At 47.6% G+C, this 23,745-nt stretch overlaps 1 protein-coding gene across 5 annotated transcripts in view; it reads right to left on the reverse strand.

Moving 5' to 3' along the window:
• The window catches only part of PPP1R13B (protein phosphatase 1 regulatory subunit 13B), a 93,972-nt gene that overhangs the window by 20,100 nt on the left and 50,127 nt on the right, over positions 1–23,745 (reverse strand). For all 5 annotated transcript variants that reach the window (XR_009399238.1, XM_059374079.1, XM_059374078.1 and 2 more), the window contains exon 4: positions 21,902–21,978. Coding sequence is in view for 4 of the 5 variants with exons in the window: in XM_059374079.1 (XP_059230062.1) it covers positions 21,902–21,978 (77 nt within the window). In the remaining variant the exon portion in view is untranslated. The remainder of the gene's footprint in view (positions 1–21,901; positions 21,979–23,745) is intronic.

A 23,745-nucleotide genomic window follows, 5' to 3' on the forward strand; every position in this document is an offset into this window, starting at 1 on the left:
CCTTGCATCAGACTCTGGGCTAAATATGGAGCCTGTTGAAGAGTCTCCCTCTCGGGCAACCCTCTTAGTCCTCTCCCTCCGTGGGAGCTTCATACTATCACTTTGCTAGCGCTCAATAAACCTTGCCCGCCACAAAAACAAAAGCAAACAAACAAACAGAAAAGATTCTCCCTCTGCCACTGCCTCTCCCTGGCACCCATCTCGTGCTCTCTTTCTAAGAAAATAAATAAAAAATAAAAATAGAACTACCATATGATCCATCCATCCATCCGTACGTACATACATACTATTTCACTACTGTGTAATCACCCAGAGAAAGTGAAAACACTAATTCAAAAAAGATATATTGACCCCTATGTTTAAAGCAGTTTTATTTACAACAGCCAAGATACAGAAACAGCCTGAATGTCCATTGATAGAGGAACGCATAAAGCTGTAGTATACATATAATGAAATAGTACTCAGCTGTAAAAAAGAATGAAACTTTGCCATTTGCAACAACACGGATGGACTTAGAGAGTATAATGCTAAGTAAAATAAGTCAGAGAAAGACAAATATTATATGATTTCACTCATATGTGGAATTTAAGAAACAAAAGAACAAAGAACGAAAAGAGACAAGCCCCAAACAGACTCTTAACTATAGAGAACAAACTGGCGGTTACCAGAGGGAAGGGGTAAACAGGTGATGGGGGAAGAGTGCAGTTACCCTGATGAGTGCTGGGTCATGAGCAGGACTGCTGAACCCCTATATCCACTTGAAGCTAACATAACACTATATGTTAATTATACTGGACTTTTTTTTTTTTTAAAGATTTTATTTATTTATTTGACAGACAGAGACAAGTAGGCAGAGGCAGGCAGAGAGAGAGAGGGGGAAGCAGGCTCCCTGCTGAGCAGAAAGCCCGATGCGGGGCTCGATCCCAGGAACCTGAGATCATGACCTGAGCTGAAGGCAGAGGCTTAACCCACTGAGCCACCCAGGCGCCCTCTTTTCCTCTTTTTGGACTGATTATTTAAGGATATATTTGAATAAATGGGGATGTCAAATGTTTTGAGGAAACACAACCTACAAAGAGTGCAGGTGACTCCTGAGGACAAATGTCCTCTTCACCACAGCCTGGTCTTGAGAAGCTGAAATATATGGAACATTCTAAAAATACAAATACCTCACTAAAAATGCCATATATACGGCTTAAACCAAGGACTGACCCATTATTGACAGAATTGTATCTGTGAAGTGAATACACAAAGGTAAGATCTAGAGGAGTGGCAACTGATGGCACTGGACGGCATGTCCCTGTCCTCTGTTCACGATGACAAGCCATAACACCAGGCGTTTCTATCATGCTCATCCTGTGTCATACACCGGACTAGGTACCCTCCATTAATGAGCCTGCCGTGAGCCTCACAGGGACACTCAGGGAAGCACTGCCGGAGGCCCAGGCCAGAGATGAGAGAACAAGCAGAGAGAAGCTGGCCCCGTGCGTCACAGGTGTGACGGCCCGCGCGGCCGAGCAGGACGCGGGGCCCTTGTTCTCCACCAACAGGGCAGCACGCTCCTCTGGACCGCACACACTCCCTGCACGGAACTCCCCGCGTTACACACAGCGTATGGCCCGGTTTTAAACACGTCCGTGTGGGGACAGGAGGAGCCCTGCGCTGGGTGAGGCATCATGGGGGAAGGTGAAGGGACACGCATGGGGCACAGAACTGCGAGGGGCAGAGCTGCAGTCCCAGCCGCGCATCCCTTCTCCCAGCCCCTTCCGCGCTACCCGTGGGGGCGCCAGTCTGTCCCCAGACCACACCACTCTCTGCTTCCAGGTTCATCTGGCTCTCAGAACTCTTTCACCTTCCGCTCTTTGGTGACCCCCGTTCCGCTGACTCCAGGTCTCCCCATATCTTCAGATGTTCAAGCACGTTCTTGAAAAATGGAATCCGCATTTGTTCAACAATCTCCACTGGAAGCCCCCGCCCCTTTTCAAGACCAGACACTGCAAACTGCCAAATACAGAGAGTTCCATTGGATGAGAAATTTGTTTATTCTACAAAAAAACAAAACAAAACAAAAAAACCAAAAAACCAACACCTGGCAGAACCATCAGAATGCCTGAACTTTGTTTTAACTCTAATAATAGGTTGCTAATTTCCACATACTAGATTTTCTAATCACTGTAACCAAAGGTATTTTTAGAAACCTCCAGAACTTTTACTTGTTAGAAGTATTTCTGACAAAAGAAAAGCTATGTCCATTCACCAACTCTTTCAATTTACATTAATTTCATAATTTTACAACTTAAAGAGTCTTTGGGCTCTCCTCCCTATGCCAGTGGCTTATAGTACAATGAAAAGATCACAAGGAGACATTCAAATGCTCGTGTTGTGTTGTTTATGGCAACACTAAACGGCTGTAATAATTCAGGAATATCTTCCATATATGCTAATATACACAGTAAATTTTTAAAAAGAAGAGATTTTATTTATTTATTTGACACAGAGAGATCACAAGTAGGCAGAGACGCAGGCAGAGAGAGAGGAGGAAGCAGGTTCCCTGCTGAGCAGAGAGCCCGACCTGGGGCTTGATCCCAGGACCCTGAAACCATGACTTGAGCCGAAGGCAGAGGCTTTAACCCACTGAGCCACCCAGGCGCCCCTATACACTGTTATTTAAAAATATTGTATTGAATAGATCTTACATACAGAAAACTACATATTGTACAGCTTAATGAATCCTTTCAAAGTGAACATCCCTGTGTAACTTTGTTTTCTCTTTTATATTTCATTTTAATTCCAGTAACAATTAACAAAAAATAAGGACCTTTTCACAAATCCGCATGTCGTCCAGGGGCGGGTCTCTGGACGGCTCGCTCTTCCCGCACACACGCTGCCCCGGCCAGCACCGGCCTGTGCGACTTCCCTGTCTTTCCAGTGGGTGAGAAAACCACCAGCCACCGTCAACTTGTAAGTCACCAAGTACGCAACACATAACCTGTTAGCATATATTCCCTTAACTGTCCAATGTGAATATTTAAAAAAAGAAGCTCCATTTCAGTTATTTAAGAAAACGAAAACCTCAGTGCAAATTCAATCCTTTGAATTTGGCTGATCACGGTGGCTTCTCTCCCGGCCAACTCGGGCCTCCTGGCGAGTTTCGATCGCGAGGACGCACTCGGGCTTCAAACCTGGGGCCGAATTCCCCGCTGCTTTCTCTTCGCAGCACGCAGCTCGAAGTCAGACGGCGCTCCCTGTGCTCACGGAGTCCGTCCCGTCCCGCACGAGGTCCCAGAGGGGACGTGCGGCCTCCGCGAGCGGCAGAAGCGGCGCGGGCAACGCGGCGCAGCGGGCGCCCCGGGCAGCCGCAGCACCCCCCGGCGCCGTCCGCCCGCCCGCAGGGTCGCTACCCGGCCCGGCGCAGGCCCTCCCGCAGCACTGCACGTCGGCTCCGCACTCCGGGGAGAGCGTCCGTGTTCTCCCGCGCTCCCATCGCCCCCAACACACGTGGCCCCCCACCTCCCGGTCTAACGACCCCCTCCCCCGCCCCAACAAGAGCAGAGAAACACCGAGGCCTCCGCCGCCCCGCCCCCACGGTCGCTTCTCCGGTCCTGTCCGCGGTCTCCAAACTTCCACAATCTACTCACAAAATGATAAATCGAGAGACTTACTGCTGTTACAATGCTTTTACACAAAATATTTTTTAAAAAGATCATTCGTTTATTTAACTGGGAGAGAGATCACAAGTAAGCGGAGCAGCAGGCAGGGGTGGGGGAGAAGCAGGCCCCTGCCGAGCGCCCTGAGAGCCCCACGCGGGACTCGATCCCAGGACCCCGGGGCCATGACGGGAGGTGAAGGCAGAGGCCCAACCCGCTGAGCCGCCCCCGCCAGTACGGACCTGATGGAAGGCTTCTCCCAGGGCTCCTCCTGGCCCGGCCCGCTGCGGGTCCCGCGCACCCGGCACCCAGTCACCGGCCCAGGGCCCGGCCCCAGCGCCGACGAGGACCACAGCCTGCTGACCAGAGTCGTAAACCGGCCGCCCCCGCCCTCACGGCCCTTCGAGGCTGTGCAGCCGGCGCAGCCCCGCCCCAAGAGCCGGAGCCCCGCGCGCCCACGGAGCCGGCCGGCGCCCCCGCCTCGCCCGGCCTTTCCCGCTTTCCCGCGAGCCGCGGCAGGGCCGTGCGACGGGCTCCCGGGAGCTGGCGTCGTCCGGACGCGGCCCACGTGCCCCACAGGCCAGGACAAGGCGCGGCCCCCGCCACGCCGGACGCCGTCCGGGCCGCGGGGGCTCAGGTCAGAAGCAAGTGGAGCGCGGCTTCTCGCTGCTCGCGGGGAGCCTGCCCGACGGAGAAACGATCTCGCAACGGCAGCCATCAGGTCGCTCCTCGGATGGACCTCGAGCGCCAGCACCAGAGCCCAGTCCCCCTTATACTCACACGCGCGCCGCGACAGCTCCGTGCCCGTCCCCGCGCGCAAGGGCCCTGACCGGAGCGGCCGAGCCGGCGCGCCTCCCCCCTCGGCGACTGGCCGAGTCGTCCCGGGAACCGCGGGGCTGCAGATAAAAGGATTCTCTTAAAACCTCCCTTCCCGAAACAACGAACCCAAGCTAAGCCCTCTGTACATTATTCCCGACTTTACGAAAATTTCAAGTAAAGGCGTTATTTCACAACACTCCAAGTACCCAAACACAGGGCCACCTGGGCGGTCCAGCGTCTGCCTTCCGCTCATGTCATGATCTTGGGGTCCTGGGCTTGAGCCCTGGTCGGGTCCCTGCTCAGTGGGGAGTCCCTCTCCCTGGCCCTCAGCCCTCCTCCTGCTCATCCTGTCTCAAATAAATAATCTTTTTTTTTTTTTATGAAGACTTAAAAAAAATTTATTTGACAGAGAGAGACACAGCGAGAGAGGGAACACAAGCAGGGGGAGCGGGAGAGGGAGAAGCAGCCTCCTATGGAGCAGGAAGCCTGACGGGGCCGATCTCAGTACCCTGTGATCATGACCTGAGCCAAAAGCAGATGCTTAAGGACTCAGCCAGGCAGGCACCCCTCAAATAACCTTAAAAAAAAAAAAAAAAAAAAAAGCAAAAATAAAAACGTTTCATTTTTTATGGTCTTAAATTTAAGATATTAGCAACTTTAAAAAATTGATAAGCATACTCTAGTCCATTTCATACACAAAACTTCAAAAATATCCATACTGTATTCTGTCGCAAAATTGGGCTTAAAAAAAAATCCATACTGAGAGGTAAACAAAATGAAATGACGAATAACTAGTTTAACAAATACACAGTGAAACCAATGTTTACTTTTACTTATTATTATGGGGGGCAGGGGAGAGGGAGAAGGAGAATCTGGAACACATTCCATGCCCAGCACAGAGGCCGACAGGGCTCAAATCAAGACCCTGAGATCATGACCTGAACCAGAATCAAGAGTTGGATGCTTGGGACGCCTGGGTGGCTCAGTTGGTTAAGCGGCTAACTTCGGCTCAGGTCATGATCCCAGCATCCTGGGATCGAGTCCCACATCCGGGCTCCTTGCTTGGTGGGGAGCCTGCTTCTCCCTCTGCCTCTGCCTGCCACTCTGTCTGTCTGTGCTTGCTCTCGCTTCTCTCTCTATGACAAATAAATAAATAAAATCTTTAAAAAAAAAAAAGAGTTGGATGCTTAACTGAGCCATCTAGGCGCCCCCATGTTCACTTTCTTATCAGCTTTACTAAGGTGCAGCTCTCGGGCAATAAAACGCACCCGTGTGAGGTACACCGCTGAATGAGTTTTGTCACCGGCTCGTCCCCTGCACTCCTCACACCACCAACCCCTCCCCGCGGCCCCGCAAGCACAGATGTGGGCCTGTCGTTGTGTCCTGACAGCCTCGTCTGTTTGCGGGGGAATTCCGCACAAACGGACCGTGCAGTGTGCTGCTGTGGGCCGGCTTCTCTCATCCCCAAGATGCTTCTGGTATCATCCGTGTTGCTATGCACATCAGTAATTTGCTCCTTTTTACTGCTGGGTAGGATCCTGCTGTCTGGATAGACCACACTCTGCCAGTCCATTCACCTGTTAATGGGCATGTGGGTTGTTTCCGCTTTGGGACTGGGATGAAGAAAGCTGTCTTGAGTATTCATGTGCCGGTATCTATGTGGACAAGTGTTCTGGCTTCTCTTGGGTAACCAGCGTCAAGAAAGCAGAACAGGTGGGGTACGTGGTACTTTTGTGTTTGACTTACAGAAACTGCCACATTGTTTTCCAAACTGAAGCCTGCCATTTTATAACCCTACAGGCACATGGGAAGTTCTAGGTTCTCTACATCTTTACCCAACACTTGGTGGTATCAATGTTTACATTTCAATTATCCTCTTTTTAAACAAAAAAACCCCTTGGCAAAGAAAGTGTTCCATAAATGGCATTTAGATAAGTAATTTTATTTTTTAATTTTTTAGAAAGATTTTATTCATTTATTTGAGAGAGAGAAAGGGCACAAGCAGGGGGAGAGGCAGAGGGAAAAACAGACTCCCGGGTGAGCAGGGAGCCTGATGCTTAACTGACTGAGCCACCCACGCACCCCTAGATAAGTGATTTTATTTTATTTTATTTATTTATTTTTTAAGAGATTTTATTCATTTATTTGACAGAGAGAGATCACAAGTAGGCACGGAGGCAGGCAGAGAGAGAGGGGGAAGCAGGCTCCCTGCTGAGCAGAGAGCCCGATGCAGGACTCGATTCCAGGACCCTGAGATCATGACCCGAGCCAAAGGCGGAGGCCCAACCCACTGAGCCACCCAGGCACTCCTAGATAAGTGATTTTAAAAAGCATAAAAATGTCCATAATTTAATGTCCAAAAAAGTGATCAACACCAAACATACTGTGACCAGATTTTCAATAAATAAGCTAACAATAAATAAGACTAGTCAGAAGTTATGGGCACCTGGGTGGCTCAGTGGGTTAAAGCCTCTGCCTTCAGCTCAGGTCATGATTCCAGGGTCCTGGGATCGAGCCCCACATTGGGCTCTCTGCTCAGCAGGGAGCCTGCTTCCCCCTCTCTCTGCCTGCCTCTCTGCCTACTTGTGATCTCTCTCTGTCAAACAGATAAATAAAATCTTTAAAAAAAAAAAAAAGACTAGTCAGAAGCTAGATAAGGAAAGCGCCTGGGTGGCTCAGACGGTTAACTGTCTGCCTCCGCTCAGGTCCGGATCGGGCTCTCTGCTCTGGAGGGTGTCAGTCTCTCCCTCTGCCGTCCCCTTCTCTGTCTCTCATGAATAAACAAAACCTTAAAAAAAAAAAAAAAAGGTAGATAAGGAAAAGGGGCTTATTTCCCAGGCTAATACCTCATTTGTACTAAGCCATGGCTCCCGAAGCTACCATATGCCTGAAAAACAGGCTGTCACAACTAAGATATTCAGAAAGACTATGCCTCACTTGATAACTATGGTTGAAATCTCTGGATCACAAGTCAACAGGTAACACGCCTTTAATCAAAGGTATTCTTTTGTCTCTTCAGGTAATGTTATAAATAGAATTTTGAAACTGGTGATACAATAACCCAGGCATTAAAAACAAACAAACCACTGCGGACAATTACACGACACATGCACGTCTCCCGCCCCACGCCAGTCACACCGTGAAGACCTCGCTGTGTCTTCCCACACACCAGCAATGCAACCTGTCAACAGGTGCCTGGTGTCTTTTTCTAACACGTGCAAAAAACTTATCAGAGACGGCAATTTTATTTATGGAAACAAAAGGACTCAATCACCTGGCACAGTGTCCCTTCTGTTAATGACTCTTCACACAGCAGTTCCTGAAAAATTATGCTTTTGCCAGACTTTTATTTTTCTGGTATAAATGATTTTCATTCAAAAACACACTAAACGCAAAAACAAAGCAAACAAAAAAACCACACTAAATGCCCTCTAAAGAGATATTTTGACATTACAGTTTCAGGCAAACAGCCAATTTACTCAACCCAGCCGCTTGTCAGAGCAGAGGATGTGCCTTGCCCAGACGAGCCCCAGTGCTGTGCTGTGAGCACGTTCCAGGGGACAAAGGGTGGCCGTCTCCTCTGCCCTCTGGTCCGCTGCGCTCCTGGGTTAACTCTGTCGGTTTGAAGTGCTCTCTCATTTGGCTTGTGCTACCCTAATGATGCTTTCCCGTACTGTAACAATTTAATATAAAATAATATTTTACTTCTTGTCCTTAGGAACTAGAAAGACCATACAGGATTTGGAAATGAGACTGTACCAAGCAATGGCTAAAGGAGACTCGTCCACTCTATGCCTTCTCTGGTCTGGTCACTCAGAAACACGACGTTACCAGCTGTGTATTCAGCGTCGTCTCCTCTCCCTCGCACACAGACCCGGGAGCCCTTCCTCACATTCTGGCGCGCCGCATCCCCGAGGCTGGGCAGATGCTGATCAGCGCCACGCCGTCTTCTGACTGGCATCACCCGCCTGGTGTGCTTCACTCGCCCCGGACCGCCACGTCTCGTTTGTCGCTAGAGAAAATACTGTGACTGGGTTTTCCCTTCCACCTGTCTCATGACGGGGTCCTGCCCACTCGCCCCAGCAGCTGCACACGGTTCAGAGATCTTTCAAGACCCAAGCTGCTAGCTATTCCAGACGCACGTCTTACACACTGACAAAACGCCTGTAAGACAGGTCTTCGAAACACGGCTTCTGTTTGCTTTTCCTACAGTCTAGTCATTGGTCTTCCCACGTAGCAGGGAACTCCTGGCTCCCTCCCTCCCCGCTTCCCGTAACTTTATTTTATTTATTTATTTATTTATTTAATTTAACAGAGAGAGATGACAGCAGGCAGAGAGGCAGGCAGAGAAAGAGAGAGAGGAAGCAGGCTCCCTGCTGAGCAGAGAGCCGGATGCGGGGCTCGATCCCAGGACCCTGGGATCATGACCTGAGCCGAAGGCAGCGGCTTAACCCACTGAGCCACCCAGGCGCCCCCTGTAACTTTATTTTTAAGCTCAGTTTGAGTGCAATCTCCCCCAAAGTTGAAAAACTGGTGAAGAAAATGATGTGAAAGGAAGAATTTACATCTCGAAGCCATTCCACAGAGGGACGCCTTCCCGTTCCCCACTGCCGCCACCCATGCCTCGAAGCCTTCTTCACCTCCTTTGGCCAGTACAACACACTCCACTACATGACACTTTAGTTTTCAAATGTATCTATGTGTTGCTTACTATTTATGTAAGAAAGTTTTCATTATTCAACTCATACACTGTACACTTGTGAAAACAATTTGGGAATCAAGAGCCCACGTTATTCATTCCAAGGCTATGTATTAGTTCTCTGTTGCTGCTAATAGATCACATCTAAATTCAGGGGCTTAAAACACAACAAATATTCATTATGGCTCACAGTTTCTGTGGATAAAGGATCAAGAAGCAGCTTGGCTGGGCAGTTCTGGCTTAAGATGTCTCATGATCCTGGGGCACCTGGATGGCTCATTTGGTTAAGTATCCGACTCTTGATGTCTGCTCGAGTCATGATCTCTGGGTTGTGAGATCAAGCCCTGCATCAGGCTCTGTGCTGGGCATACAGCCTGCTTAAGATTCTCTCCCTCAGGGCGCCTGGGTGGCTCAGTCATTAAGTGTCTGCCTTTGGCTCAGGTCATGATCCCAGGGTCTGAGGCTCGAGCCCCGCATCAGGCTGCCTGCTCAATAGGAAGCCTGCTTCTCCCTCTCCCTCTCCCCTTGCTTGTGCTCCCTCTCTCACTGTGTATCTCTCTGTCAAATAAATAAATCTTGAAAAAAAAGAAAAAAAAAAAAGATTTCTCATGAGGTTGAGCCGAATGTTAGGGCTTAAGGCTTGATGAGCTGGAGAATCTGATTCCAAGACGGCACACTCACGTGGCTACCAAGCAGACCTCTTCACAGAGCTGCTTGCTTGAGTGCACCCACAACATGGTGGCTGATGTCCCCCAAAGCAAACAGTCTAAGAGGGAGCGCCGGGGGAAGCTATCTTTAATGAATTAGCCTCAGAAGTTACATAGTATCACTTCTTCCAAATTCTGTTAGGAGCAAGTCATTATGTCTGTGAGAAGAGTGGAATTAGACTCCATCTTTGGAAGAGAGGCATTTTATTTTATTTTTAAAAAGATTTTGTTTATTGGGGCGCCTGGGTGGCTCAGTGGTTTAAGCCGCTGCCTTCGGCTCAGGTTATGATCTCAGGGTGCTGGGATCGAGTCCCGCATCGGGCTCTCTGCTCAGCGGGGAGCCTGCTTCCCTCTGTCTCTCTCTGTCTGCCTCTCCATCTACTTGTGATTTCTCTCTGTCAAATAAATAAATAAATAAAATCTTAAAAAAAAAAAAAGATTTTGTTTATTTATTTGACAGAGAAAGAGACAGCAAGAGAGGTGAACACAAGCAGGGGGAACGGGAGAGGGAGAAGCAGCCTCCCAGGGCTTGAGCAGAGAGCCCAATGTGGGGCTCGATCCCAGGACCCTGGGATCAAGACCTGAGCCGAAGACAGACACTTATCGACTGAGCCACCCAGGCACCCCGAAGAGAGGCATTTTAAAGAATCTGCAGACATATTTTTAAAACTGCCACATCCATTTACTGTAAAGTCTGACGAAGACTCTATCCGTCTCTCATTCTGTTACTGGCTACTTGCAGGAGTTCAGTTGTTATTCCCAACAGCACTGTCACCTACAGAGACAGGGAATGTTTACGTTTATGGGCCTCTGTTTCAGAGAGCTAGCTAACAATGCAATCAGTAGAGGTTTTAACCATAAATGCTGCTTTCATCCTCAAGGACTAACCTAAATTCCTTGGCAGTCAGTCAACAGGAAAGACTAGTGGATTTTGTCAGCAACTAAACACCGACCGGCTACTGGGTCACCTCAGATGTCAGCCCTCATCCTGATGTGCTGACTTTAATACTCAACTAAGTAACTTCACCCTGGCTATAACAGACAAGAATGTCATTGTACTATTACTTGGGCAAAGAAAATTCCCCAAGCTTTCAAGTCGCGATGAGACGCCGTGCTGGCGCTCAACGGTCTGTCCTCTTTGCCCCTTTCTGCACTAGCTGACGCGGAGGCCACAGAGGCACCCTTGGAGAGCTCCAGCCCTCCAGCCCTGCTCTCTCTCAAAGGAGCCCCAGAGCCGCCATTCCCCGGGTCAGATTCACATTTTGATTTGTAGGCCAAACCAGCACTTCTCCCCAGCATGTCTAAAACCAAACTCCCCCTTCCCTCCGACCCCAGCTTCCTCCCTCAACGTCTTACTGTTATCAATGACCACATTTCCCCCAGGAACCTAGGCCTCACCGGTGACTTCAGCCTACGTGGCTGAAAACATAAGCCGTTGCTCAGCGCTCCTGATCGCTCTCATAGCCAGCTTTCCTCTCCACTCCAGAGCTGACACTTCCCACCTTCCTATTTTTTTTTAATTTTATTTATTTATTTGTTAGAGAGGGAGAGAGCGAGCGAGCACAGGCAGACAGAGCGGCAGGCAGAGGGAGAAGCAGGCTCCCCACCAAGCAAGGAGCCTGATGTGGGACTCGATCCCAGGACACTGGGATCATGACCTGAGCCGAAGGCAGCTGCCCAACCCACTGAGCCACCCAGGCGCCCCCACCTTCCTCTTTTTGCCCACGTTATTCCTTCTGGCTGCAAAGCCCTTTCCCCCACTTCCTAAACTCTACCCGTCCTTCCAGGCTCTGTGGCAATGCCATCTGCTTCCCGAAGCTTTTCCTGATCCTCTACAGATAATCTCTCCTGCAATTGTTCTGACCCTCAGGATCTGACATCACTTCCAGAGACGTGAGAGAACTCCTTCCTAATGAGTTCCAGATTCTACAGATGCAACCGCACGCAACGTGCACTTGCACGTCATCTTGTTAACCCAAGCTGGTGGCTATTTTACTGACCGCTTACACAGTGCCTCCGGGGGAAGCTCCGCAGCCCCCCAGAGGAGAGAGCTGAGCTCCGGCAGCCGGTTGAGGGGCTCTCCCGAGCCCAGTGGTGCAGGAGCAGCAGCGCCAGCAGCTCAGCCCGGGTCTGCATCTCGTAGTGGATGCTGTCCCCTCACACGGGATGTGCTGGCCCCTGCTGCTCTCAGAACAGGCTCCAGCACATACACGGAGGACTGCCCCCACTACCAGCTGTCTAGTGTTTCAAAGGGCAAATGTTCTACCAGATGCCATCTGCTGATTAGTCTGAATTGGATGAAAATGCTGTTTTTAGGGGCACCTGGGTGGCTCAGTTGTTAAGCATCTGCCTTTGGCTCAGGTCATGATCCCGGGGTCCTGGGACTGAGCCCTGTGTCAGGCTCCCTGCTCAGTGGGGAGTCTGCTTCCCCCTCTCCCTTTTTTTTTTTTTTTTTTAAGATTTTGTTTATTTATTTGACACACAGAGAGAGATCACAAGTAGGCAGAGAGGCAGGCAGAGAGAGAGGGTGAAGCAAGCTCCCCGTTGAGCAGAGAGCCCGGTGCGGGGCTTGATCCCAGGACCCTGAGATCATGACCTGAGCCAAAGGCAGAGTTTTAACCCACTGAGCCACCCAGTCAGCCTCTCCCTCTCCTTGTGATCCTTCTCCCTGCTCATGCTCTGTCTCAAATTAATAAATTTTTTTTTTCAAGAATGAATGAATTAAAACCTCCTTTCTTCTAAATTGTATTACAGACGTATGCCTTTTGAGCTTGTGTCTCCATGACCTTGAAATTCTTCTTTTCCGATATTTCCTTTGGAAGTCAGTCTCTCTCTGGGACTCCAGTTGTGAGTCTACTGTCAAGTATACATTCCACAGTGACCGCACAGGCCTCCCCGTCCCCAGTCTCACTGCCAGCCCCATGCCGGACACGGAACTCTCACACCAGCACCAGAGGCTCTCTCTAAAACACAGCTCATCCTTTCCCTTGCTTACAACCCTGCAAGAGTAAGGCCAGGCTCAGCGCAGTGAGGATCCGGCCCCTCCCCTGACCAGTACAGATCAGCTCTAGCCCCGGCTCAGCATCACCCCCACCTTCCTCGTCCCCACATCTTCTTTTTTTTCTTTTTAAAGATTTTATTTATTTATTTGACAGAGAGAGATCACAAGCAGGCAGAGAGGCAGGCAGAGAGAGAGGAGGAAGCAGGCTCCCTGGGCTCAGTCCCAGGACCCTGAGATCATGACCCCAGCGGGAGGCAGAGGCCCAACCCACTGGGCCGCCCAGGCGCCCTCCTCGTCCCCACATGTACCCTCCACTGTTACCAACGTGTTTTGCGCTCTCTGCTGCCCACAGCGCTTCACGCTCTTCCCCGTGTCCTAGCAGATGCCTCTGATCTCCAGCTCCCGGAAATCTCTGAGAGCCACCTCAGGAAGTGAATCAGATCAAATCCGATTATTTCAGTGTCTTGTTCTACCTTTCCTGCACTTCTCAGGCTGTGCTGTGATTTGTTTACCCACCTATCTCTAAAAACACCCTTTCTTTCACTGTGGAATGTGAATCAGTCTTCTAGTAGCCACCACCGAACAATGTGCCTGTATGTCTTTGGTCTAAAACCAAAATAAATTGGATAGAGTTGTTTTAAAAAGAATAAAGAAAGAAATTTTAAGCCTCGGTAGTAGTTATCTGAGTGGGTTTTTTTTTAGTAATTCTTTAACCTGTGCATATTTCACACATTCTCTGTATATTTCACACTAAAATGGTAAAAAAATAATTAGATCAATCAGCCAGGATCCTTTCTGGTAATTTAACAAGATATTTGTTTAAAACTTTAACTAATGTTTTATTTTTTAATTTTTATTTGTTGGTATAACCGATTTTTTAAAGTACAACTGGGTTCTCAGTATGACGTCACTCCAAAAATGACAAACATGTCAAAAGTGAAACTCTGACAAAATAATTAGGATAAGATCTATTTTTCCCCACATAATAGTCTAGATCCTTTAGTCATTTCTCTTTTTGCATATCTCACCACAGTTGGAAATGTTCAGGTTTGGAGAGCATTTTTACTTGCTTACTTAGCAAACAAAAGAAAACACCTGATAATGATATCAAGATAGAATATAAACATGGAGACTTATTTGTATCACAAAAAAATACTTAGTAAAATTGAGTCTAACATTTCATTATATTCTGGAGCTGCAACATTTCAATTATTAAGCCTCACAAATAGGAGCCAATTAGTATCCAAAATACTCCCCAACCCCTGTAATAATACTATGATACGCTATTTTATCTGATAAAATGAATTACTCTTATGATTAAAATTCACCCACAGGTGTGCCTGGGTGCTCAGTGGGTTAAATGGCTGCCTTTAGCTCAGGTCATGATCCCAGAGTCCTGGGATTGAGTCCCACATTGGGCTCTCTGCTCAGCAAGGAGCCTGCTTCTCGCTCTCTCTCTGCCTGCCTCTCTGCCTACTTGTGATCTCTCTCTGACAAATAAAATCTTAAAAAAAAAAAAAAAAACTTCCTCTCTTCTGTTTGAATAAAAAATAAATAAAATTCACCCATATAAAGTCAAAGTTTGGTTTGACCCATGTTTATACCCAAAGCAAGTGGCCAAGAACGATGAGGGCCGGAAAGACCGGGAGGAAACAGATGACACAGACAACACTAAGGGGAAAACCACCACATTCCCCATAAGAGCTACAAAGCAAAACACCATGGGAACTGCTGTTTCCCACAGTACAGCCCCCAAGACACACGGAACGATGCTCCTGATTGTAACATCTATGAGGCAAGATAAAACACAAACACCTACTTTTGAAAGCGCCACTGGGCTGCCACAATGGTAAGAAGTTCCGGGGGGGTACCCGAAGTTCTGGGTCACAAGAGAATGCTGCGGCTGGCTTGTGTCCTGTAGGTCTGTGCCTCTCCGGCCCTATCACCTCCTTGTGCCTGGTTCCCAGGTACACAGGCAACTGCTGGTCTACCTTCTGCTACTACTAGTCAGTTTACATTTCCTAGAGGATTTTTTTTTCTTTTTTAAGGGAAGAGGGTGATAAGGGCAGAGGGAGAGGGAGAGACAATCTTAAGCAGGCTCCAGTCTGGTAAGGGGCTTGATGTCACGACCCTGAGATCATGACCTGAGCCAAAATCAAGTCAGACACTTAACTGACTGAGCCACCCAGGCACCCTACGTGTCCTAGAGTTTTATACAGAGGGAATCAAGCAGTATGTACTCCATGGTCTGGCTTCTACCTTCCACCATAATGATTCTGAGAGCCATCCATGTTGCCGTGTGTATCAGCGGCCCGCGCCTTGTCACTGCTCGGTAATATTTCATTATATGGATACATAATGCTTTTCATCCATTTACCTGTCACTAGACATTAAGGTTGTTTCCAGATTTTGGCTACCACAAACCAAACTGCTCTGAACACCCATGTACATGTCTGTATGGCTGGCTGCTTCCTTTTTGCTTCTGTAATTACTTTGGAATAGAACTGCTGGATTGCATAATAGATTCATGTTCAAGTTTAAAAAAAATTTCACTCATTCATTCATTTATTTTAGTCAAAGAATGAGCAGAGCGGGGGAAGGGGCAGAGAGAGAGGAGAGCACCAATCCTAAGCAGCTCCATGCCTAGCATGGAGAATGACGCGGGGCTCCATCTCAGGACCCTCAGTCATGACCTGAGCTGAAATCAAGACCAACTCAGGTGCCCTGATTCATATTCAAGTTTTAAAGAAATTTGTTACACTGTTTACCAGTTTTTTGGTTTTTTTTACTAGATTGTACCATGTTATATTCTCAACAGCAGTATTTGAGAATTCTGGGCTCTCCACATCCTCACCAACACTTGTTAGGAAGGGTGGCTCAGTTGTTAAGCGTCTGCCTTCGGCTCAAGTCATGATCCCGGGGTCCCGGGATCGAGCCCCTAATCAGGCTCTCTGCTTGGCAGGAAGCCTGCTTCTCCCTCACCCGCTCCCCCTGCTTGTGTTCCCTCTCTTACTGTGTCTCTGTCAAATAAAATCTTTTAAAAAAATGTAGACATTCTAATAGGTATACAGTGGTATCTCACGGTGGTTTTAACTTAAATTTCCCTAAAGATTAATGATGCTGAACACCTTTCCACGTACTTACTTAGCATACACACTTTCTCTCCAATGAAGCATCTATTCAAATCTTTTGCCTGTTTCTTTAAAAAATCAGCCTGCTTATTTTCTTGAGTTTTAAGACTTCTTTGTATATTCTGGGTATAAGTCCTTTGTCGGATACAGGATTTCCAAGTATTTCCTCCCAGACTGTGTCTTGTCTTTTCATAACAAATAAGATTTTAAAAGCACATTATATTTACTAAATAGCCAAATAAACAGAGCTAATGACAGGATTTACTAACTGAAAGATATATAAGAAACCATGCAAAACAGAGTACAAAGAGATAAAGTAAAAACATAAAAGAGAAATTAAGAGACAAGGAGAAGAAAATGAAAGATATAGCATATGTCTAATAAGCACTCCAGAAGGCAAAAATAAAAAGAATGTAGAAAAAGAAATACCTGTACAGATAATTGCAGAGATTTTTTCAGACGTGCTGATAAATGCTGATTCTCAGAATTGGTAAATTCAACAAATCCCACAGGGGAAAGTTAAAGAAATCCACATCTCCTTCTTTCTTATAGTGGAGGATTATTTAATCCTAATTTCAGGGGCACCTGGATGGCTCAGTGGGTTAAAGCCTCTGCCTTAGGCTCAGGTCATGATCCCAGGGTCCCTGGGATCCTCCCTGCTCAGTGGGGAGCCTGCTTCTCCCTCTCTCTCTCTCTCTCTGCCTGCCTCTCTGCCTACTTGTGACTTCTGTCAAATAAATAAATAAAATCTTTTTAAAAAAATCCTAATTTCATTAAACCCCAAACCACTAAACTACAGTAAAGGCATTTTGACAATGAATACTAGAAAATCATAGAAATGAACTAGCAGGAGAGGAGACCACAAAAATGTTTAGAGCTAAAAAGAAAACGAATGGGAAAGGCACTCGAGTGGGCCTGTGACCACCGCAAGCTGGAAGAGCTACGACTGGACGAGCCCTGGCACATCACAGAATATTTGTCTTGAGAACTGGCAACACCTTCTGATTCTAGAAGCAGCAGAATTCTACATATTTATTCTCCAGACACTTGAAACTTTACCTGATCTGGAGACAGGAGGCACAGCTGAGGGCAGGCACCGTATGTTAAACAGCATGACCAAGTCCCCATATTAGTAACAAATGCTTCAGGAAATAAACTCTCAGGGGCACCTGAGTGGCTCAGTGGGTTAAGCCGCTGCCTTCAGCTCAGGTCGTGATCTCAGGGTCCTGGGATCGAGCCCCGCATCGGGCTCTCTGCTCAGCGGGGAGCCTGCTTCCTCCTCTCTCTCTTTCTACCGGCCTCTCTGCCTGCTTGTCATCTCTCTCTGTCAAATAAATAAATAAAATCTTTCTAAAAATAAATAAATAAATAAACTCTCACAGTTATGGCCAGTTGCTTTGACAAAGGTACCAAGACAATTCAATGGAGAAGGAATAGTCTTTTCTTTTCTTTTAATAATCTTTTTTTTTTTGAAGATTTTATCTATTTATTTGACAGACAGAGATCACAAGTAGGCAGAGAGGCAGGCAGAGAGAGGGGGAAGCAGGCTCCCTGCTGAGCAGAGAGCCCGATGTGGGGCTTGATCCCAGGACCCTGGAATCATGACCTGAGCCAAACGCAGAGGCTTTAACCCACTGAGCCACCCAGGCGCCCAGGGAATAGTCTTTTCACCAAATGCTGCAGGGATAAATAGATATTAAGAGGCAAGAGAATAAATCTGGATCCCTGCTTCATATGAAAACCAAAAATCAACTCACAATGGATCATAGCCCCAAACATTGAGAGCTACAACTATAAAGCTCTTAGAAGAAAGCAGAGGGGCCAGATTAACTGGCCTTGGCAGTTCACTGCGCAAGCAGGAATAAAGCAGGAACTGACTCATAGTTGAGCGTGGCTGGCCGAGAAAACAGGAAAAGCACTTCCAGGACACCTAAGGAAAACGGTGCCCTGCAGAAGCGTTTCCACGGCAGACCTGACACCACTCTCCTTACAGACTGGTTTGAATGGAAGCCCTGGGCTGTCCTCTGGGAACTCGGATTTGGGGAGGGTTCCCTCCATTCCCAGAAGTGATGAGAGAAGCTTGCTGAACCTGAACTTGTACACTTGGGGCTCCACTGAGCTGCACTGGCCAACAGCATGTCACACCTGTTGTCATAGCCGCTGTGGCAGACAGCACGCATGATTCCACTGTATGATTCATGTATGTGTGATTCCACTGGGGAAGGCCTCTTGGAAGCTGGTGCCTGGGGTCCTCAGATTTCACCCCACACGCCTTTGTGCTTCACTGAGCTCACCCTATAGCATGTCACTGCAGTCCAGCAGAGCTGTGAGTACAACCAGCTCCTGAGTTCTGTGAGTCCTCCTGGCAAATCACTGAAACTAGGGGCGTCTGGGGGGCTCAGGTGTTAAGCATCTGCCTTCAGTTCAGGTCATGATCCCAGGGTCCTGGGATTGAGTCCTGCATTGGGCTCTCTGCTCAGCGGAGAGCCTGCTTCCTTCTCTCTCTCTGCCTACTTGTGATCTCTGTCAAATAAATATACAAAATCTTAAAAATAAACAAACAAACAAATAAACAAAACTGCTGAAACTAGGGGTGCTCCTGAGGACCCGTGCCGCAACTATATTCTAAGAGAAATCCATTTGCTTTTCGGTAGCATACGGTCAAAGCCAGATTCCCAGAATTCTACTGGACAAGTACGTTCTGAATGCTTAGGACAGTGTGTGCATGTGACCCGGAGGCCCCCAAACCTGGCAGGGCAACACAGGCATTTGGGAGTTCTGCAGGCCTGCCCAGGCTCACTGCAGCAAAAGTCCGGCCAGTGGCCGGGCATTTACTTCTTAGAAAACCTGACTTGTTGACCTGCAACTTTCGTAGAGCAGGACTTCCTGAACTTCTTGCCCCAGCAGCTGCTAATGGGCATGAATCACACGAGCTCAGCTTCCGCTCCTCTTCCACCCCACACCCGCCCTCCTCCCGCAGCCGCAGCTCGACCCAGTCCTTGCTGCTGGGGCCCACAAGCCGGGTTCGGCGCCATTTGCCCAGGGTGTATAAAGTGTTGGGAGAAAGATCGTTTCTTAAAGATTTTATTTATTTAGTTGACAGAGATCACAAGCAGGCAGAGAGGGAGGCAGAGAGACAGGGGGAAGCAGGCTCCCCGCTGAGCAGGGAGCCCGATGCGGGGCTCGATCCCAGGACCCTGAGACCATGACCTGAGCCGAAGGCAGAGGCTTTAACCCACTGAGCCCCCCCCAGGCGCCCCTTGAAAAATGTTTTTAGTATCTTATGAACTTTAAAAATGCACATAAAAGTGCCTTGTAGACATTAAGAACTTTACGAACATACTATATTACTGGGCTTAACAGGCAGATGTGTGCACCATAAAATATAGCAGCGTCTTTGATGTGATGCTTCCAGGGCAAAGTTATACCTCCTGACAGCTCTCTGCCCTCCTCTAATTAAAAACTCACATCAATGCTATAGGTACACTTTTAACTTTGGTTTCAGATTTCAGCTTTGTTGATCTTGAGATATAAGCATTATCTCCGTGTTAAGAAATAACTTCATCAGGGAAAGATCGCAGACGCCTCACATTTAAACATCAGAACTCGCTTTACAGGGGTGCCTGGGCGGTTCAGCTGAGGTGGCATCTGCCTTTGGCTCAGTCATGATCTCAGGCTCCCTCGGTCTGCCTCTCTCTCTCTTTCTGCCCCTCCTCGTTCATGCTCTCTCTTGCATACTTTCTATCCAATAAATAAAAAAAAATCTTTCTTAAAAAGGAACTCACTTTATGACGGGCCCCCTCTCCTCCTGAGCCCCTTCCCGCACCCCCCCAGCACACGGCGCTGTCCTGTAACAATATACCCCTCGGGTCATGGGCAATCTTAGAACTCAAAGAATCTCCAAAATTCAGTTGGACAAGTAAGTTCTGAATGCTTAGGACAGTGTGTGCATGTGACCTGGAGGTCCCCAAACCTGGCAGGGCAACACAGAAGGGCATGTGGGGAGTTCTGGAGGCCTGCCCAGACTCACTGAATCAAAAGTCCCGCCAGTGGGGTGTGGGCCTTTTTTTTTCTTAAGACTTTCTGAAGCAAATATAACTGGCAGAACCCCACAGAGGCTCCTCTACATTTGGTGTGAACAAGCATGTCAGAAGGCAGGCAGGTGAACGGGATTTGTGGAACAGTCTTTAGACATTGGAGGCTAAGGAACGAGAATTCCTAATCTTTTTTCTTTTTTTTAACATTTTATTTATTTAGTTTTTAGAGAGAGAGAAAAAGAGAGAGAGAGTGCACAAGCAGTGGGAGCAGCAGACTCCCTGCTGAGCAGGGAGCCCGATTTGAGGCTCTCTGACCTGAAGGCAGACACTCAACTGACTGAGCCACCAAGCTGTCCCAGGAGAATTCACAATCTGGACATCACAAATAGTTCTGAGTGGCACAAGCACTATGACATTGGAGCCAAAGAGAAGAAAGTATAACTTAGTGCGTCACTTGCCTATGCGGTGAATAATATCTGCAAAGTCTAAAAATTATAAACCCTACTAAATGGTTTTCAGGAGGCTTACTTAGTCAGATAACAGTACAGATATTATTAAACTTGACAACATAAAAGCACAGCTGAAAGAACTGGAAGGTAGGAGGGAAAGAGGAAGTGGGAAATGCAGGACAGGTGCTGACACCGGCTCTTACAAGGAGAGAGGCCTGGAGATCCGGTTTGAAGTTGATAGTATAAAGAAACAGAGATAGAAGGTTAACATTTAAAGTCTTAACAGTAGCCAATAAAAGAACTAAACTCACAGTTCAATAATACTAAGTTGGGAAGCAGAGAGGCAAAGTCACTTGCTCAAGTCGAGCTGGCGAGGAGACTGACTACGGGTCCTGCACGCTCCAGCCTCGGACTGTGCCAAGCCCTGTGCCGGGAAGTAACCTGCCCAACGTCACACACCTGCTTAGCAGCAGAGCCGGAAAAAGAAACTAGTTCTCGGGGCGCCTCTGTGGCTCACTTGGTTAAGCGACCGCCTTTGGTTCAGGTCATGATCCTGGAGACACGGCATCAAGTCCTGCATCAGGCTCCCTGCTTGGCCAGGAGCCTGCTTCTCCTTCTGACCTTTCCCCTTCTCGTGCTCTCTCACACTCTCTCTCCCTCAAATAAATGAAATCTTTAAAAGGAAAATAAGGAAAAAAAAAGAAACTAATTCTCTAGCCTAAAAATTATTTGGAAAAGTTATTCCTAAAATTTCCAGAAAAGACCATGTTGAAAATTTCTCTCATTCGCTCCTCGCTCATTCCTTCATTCCTGCTCATCCTTTCCTCGGACACACACACACACACACACACGACACTTCTTAAAAAGAGCTCCTCTGCTGAGCCCACTTCCTCTCTTCCCCTCCACATCAGGCCTGTTCTCCGGAGCGACACCAGCTGACAGAGCGAGTCCCCTCTGCTGGAGGCAACTATGAAGATTTCCACCCCCAGCCATTTTGTCTTTCAAGACCCCACAGAAGGATGAGGAGATCCACACCAGACACGGGGTGAGCCTGCCTGCTCATCCCTGAGTCTAGAGACGGAGACCACTGGCTTCTGGGGGCCGGGCCATGGGCAAGAGCACCAAGCACAAGGTGAGCAGCTGCTGCGCCGGGACAGGCTGAGGCCACAGGCTGCGGAGGGTGCCGAGGCCGGGGCCAGGCCGGGGACCAGAGACCGGCCAGGGTGTGGACCAGACCGCAGACTGCCAGAACCACTCAGTGGCCTGCGGAACTTCACAAAAACTTGTGAAATACTCAACAGAAATGCCAATCTACCCCCAAAATAAGACTTCAAAAATAAATGATAACCCAGACTCATCAGTACCTATAAAAAGCAATTCCAAAATTTCACCTTGATTCGCTAGTACTTACGCCATTTTCTGTGCGTTTCTCTGCAGGAACATTTATTACATTCCTCTGAGTTCTCTGCTCTTGGGTCTGACGGCCGCCTGGAGAAATGAAAGGGCCAGACTTACTAAAAGGCTAGAAAGAGGACACCCTCCCATCTCTTCACTTACTTAATTATTTATGCGACACAAGCACAATATACCAGGTTAACAACTCAACCCTTGATACAGTTGAAAAAATGCTTTATAGTTAATTTTTATAAAGTTGTTTAAATGAAATTTCTTCTTCTATTTCAGAATCTTGAAATTGACCTATATCAAAAGATTTCTAACACTTAAAAACGGTCAAGATGGCAAGTTTTATATCACATGTATTTTACCACAACTAATTTTTATTAAACATTTTTAAAAGACTTTATTATAGTAGGGACTAAAACAGAACTTAAAATCCAGCAGTGGGCGCCTGGGTGGCTCAGTTGGTTGGACGACTGCCTTTGGCTCAGGTCATGATCCTGGAGTCCCGGGATCGAGTCCCACATCGGACTCCCAGCTCCATGGGGAGTCTGCTTCTCCCTCTGACCTTCTCCTCGCTCATGTTCTCTCTCACGGTCTCTCTCTCAAATAAATAAATAAAAATTAAAAAAAAAAAAATCCAGCAGTAAAAACATCGGTGCGCAGAGCTGGTCTTCACTGGCAGGCTCACAACTGACACGGGGCATCAACCCAAATCAGGCAGTCTTAAGAATTCTCCCCTGCTCCAAAAAAATTAAAATACTGCCCAAAAAGGCTTCAGACTTAAACTGTAGAAGCTATATGCCCTGTCGTATTTTTTAAACAAAATGAAGTGTGCAGCACACTTCATGTGCACCTGGTGACTCTGAAGTCACAGCAGCCGAAGCCTCTGATGTGTGCAGCACCCACCCCAGCCCACTCATCTCTACAGCCATTACCTAATGTCATTTGAGTATTATCACACCTCATAGCCCGCCTTACTACCTGAAATCCCTGACTTCAAAGGCACATGAACTTCATGTTAAAAAGACAAAATAAAACACAGGGAAACACTTTTTCCCTCTTTCCTATTACTCTGAAACATCTGAAGAAAAATGCTATAATGGAAGTATGGCTTGCTTCACCTTAAAGCACACATTCTCAAAGCCAGTGATATTGTCCCCAAGGGGCAAAGACTGGTCCTTAGGGAACAGAAAATATCTTACTCTTTTTATGTACACAGCAAAGATGTGCAGTGCATAAACAAATACATGGTACATCGGAAAAAAGGGAGAGAAAATTCAAAAGGTGTTAAACAGATATGAGGGGCATGTCATGTGGCCGAGCACAGTCCTACAGCCACAACAGCCTCTTCACAGAGTCCAGTTTCCTGGTAGCAGGATTTATTCTCTCTCTCTCTCTCTCTCTCTCTCTCACACACACACACACACACACACAGCCACAAGCTTCCCTTGGAGTATGGCATCTGTCAGTTCACAAGGTAAATTAAATTCTTAGTTATTCTTGATATTTTTTTTTAAAGATTTTATTTATTTATTTGACAGAGAGAAATCACAAGTAGGCAGAGAGACAGGCAGAGAGAGAGAGGCAGAAGCAGGCTCCCTGCCGAGCAGAGAGCCCGATGCGGGACTCGATCCCAGGACCCTGAGATCATGACCTGAGCCAAACGCAGAGGCTTAACCACTGAGCCACCCAGGCGCCCTATTCTTGATATTTTTAAGGAATAAGGTATTCAGGTTAATTTAATATTCTAGAATGTCTTCCCCTTCCCAACAACAAGCTACCAAGAAGTTAGAGTACTATGAAACATCCAACATCAGAGTTTTACCAAGTGCCGCTCCATCTCCATAGTAAGGA

The sequence above is a fragment of the Mustela nigripes genome, chromosome 13, assembly GCF_022355385.1.
Source record: "Mustela nigripes isolate SB6536 chromosome 13, MUSNIG.SB6536, whole genome shotgun sequence".
NCBI classification, from domain to species: Eukaryota; Metazoa; Chordata; class Mammalia; order Carnivora; family Mustelidae; genus Mustela; species Mustela nigripes.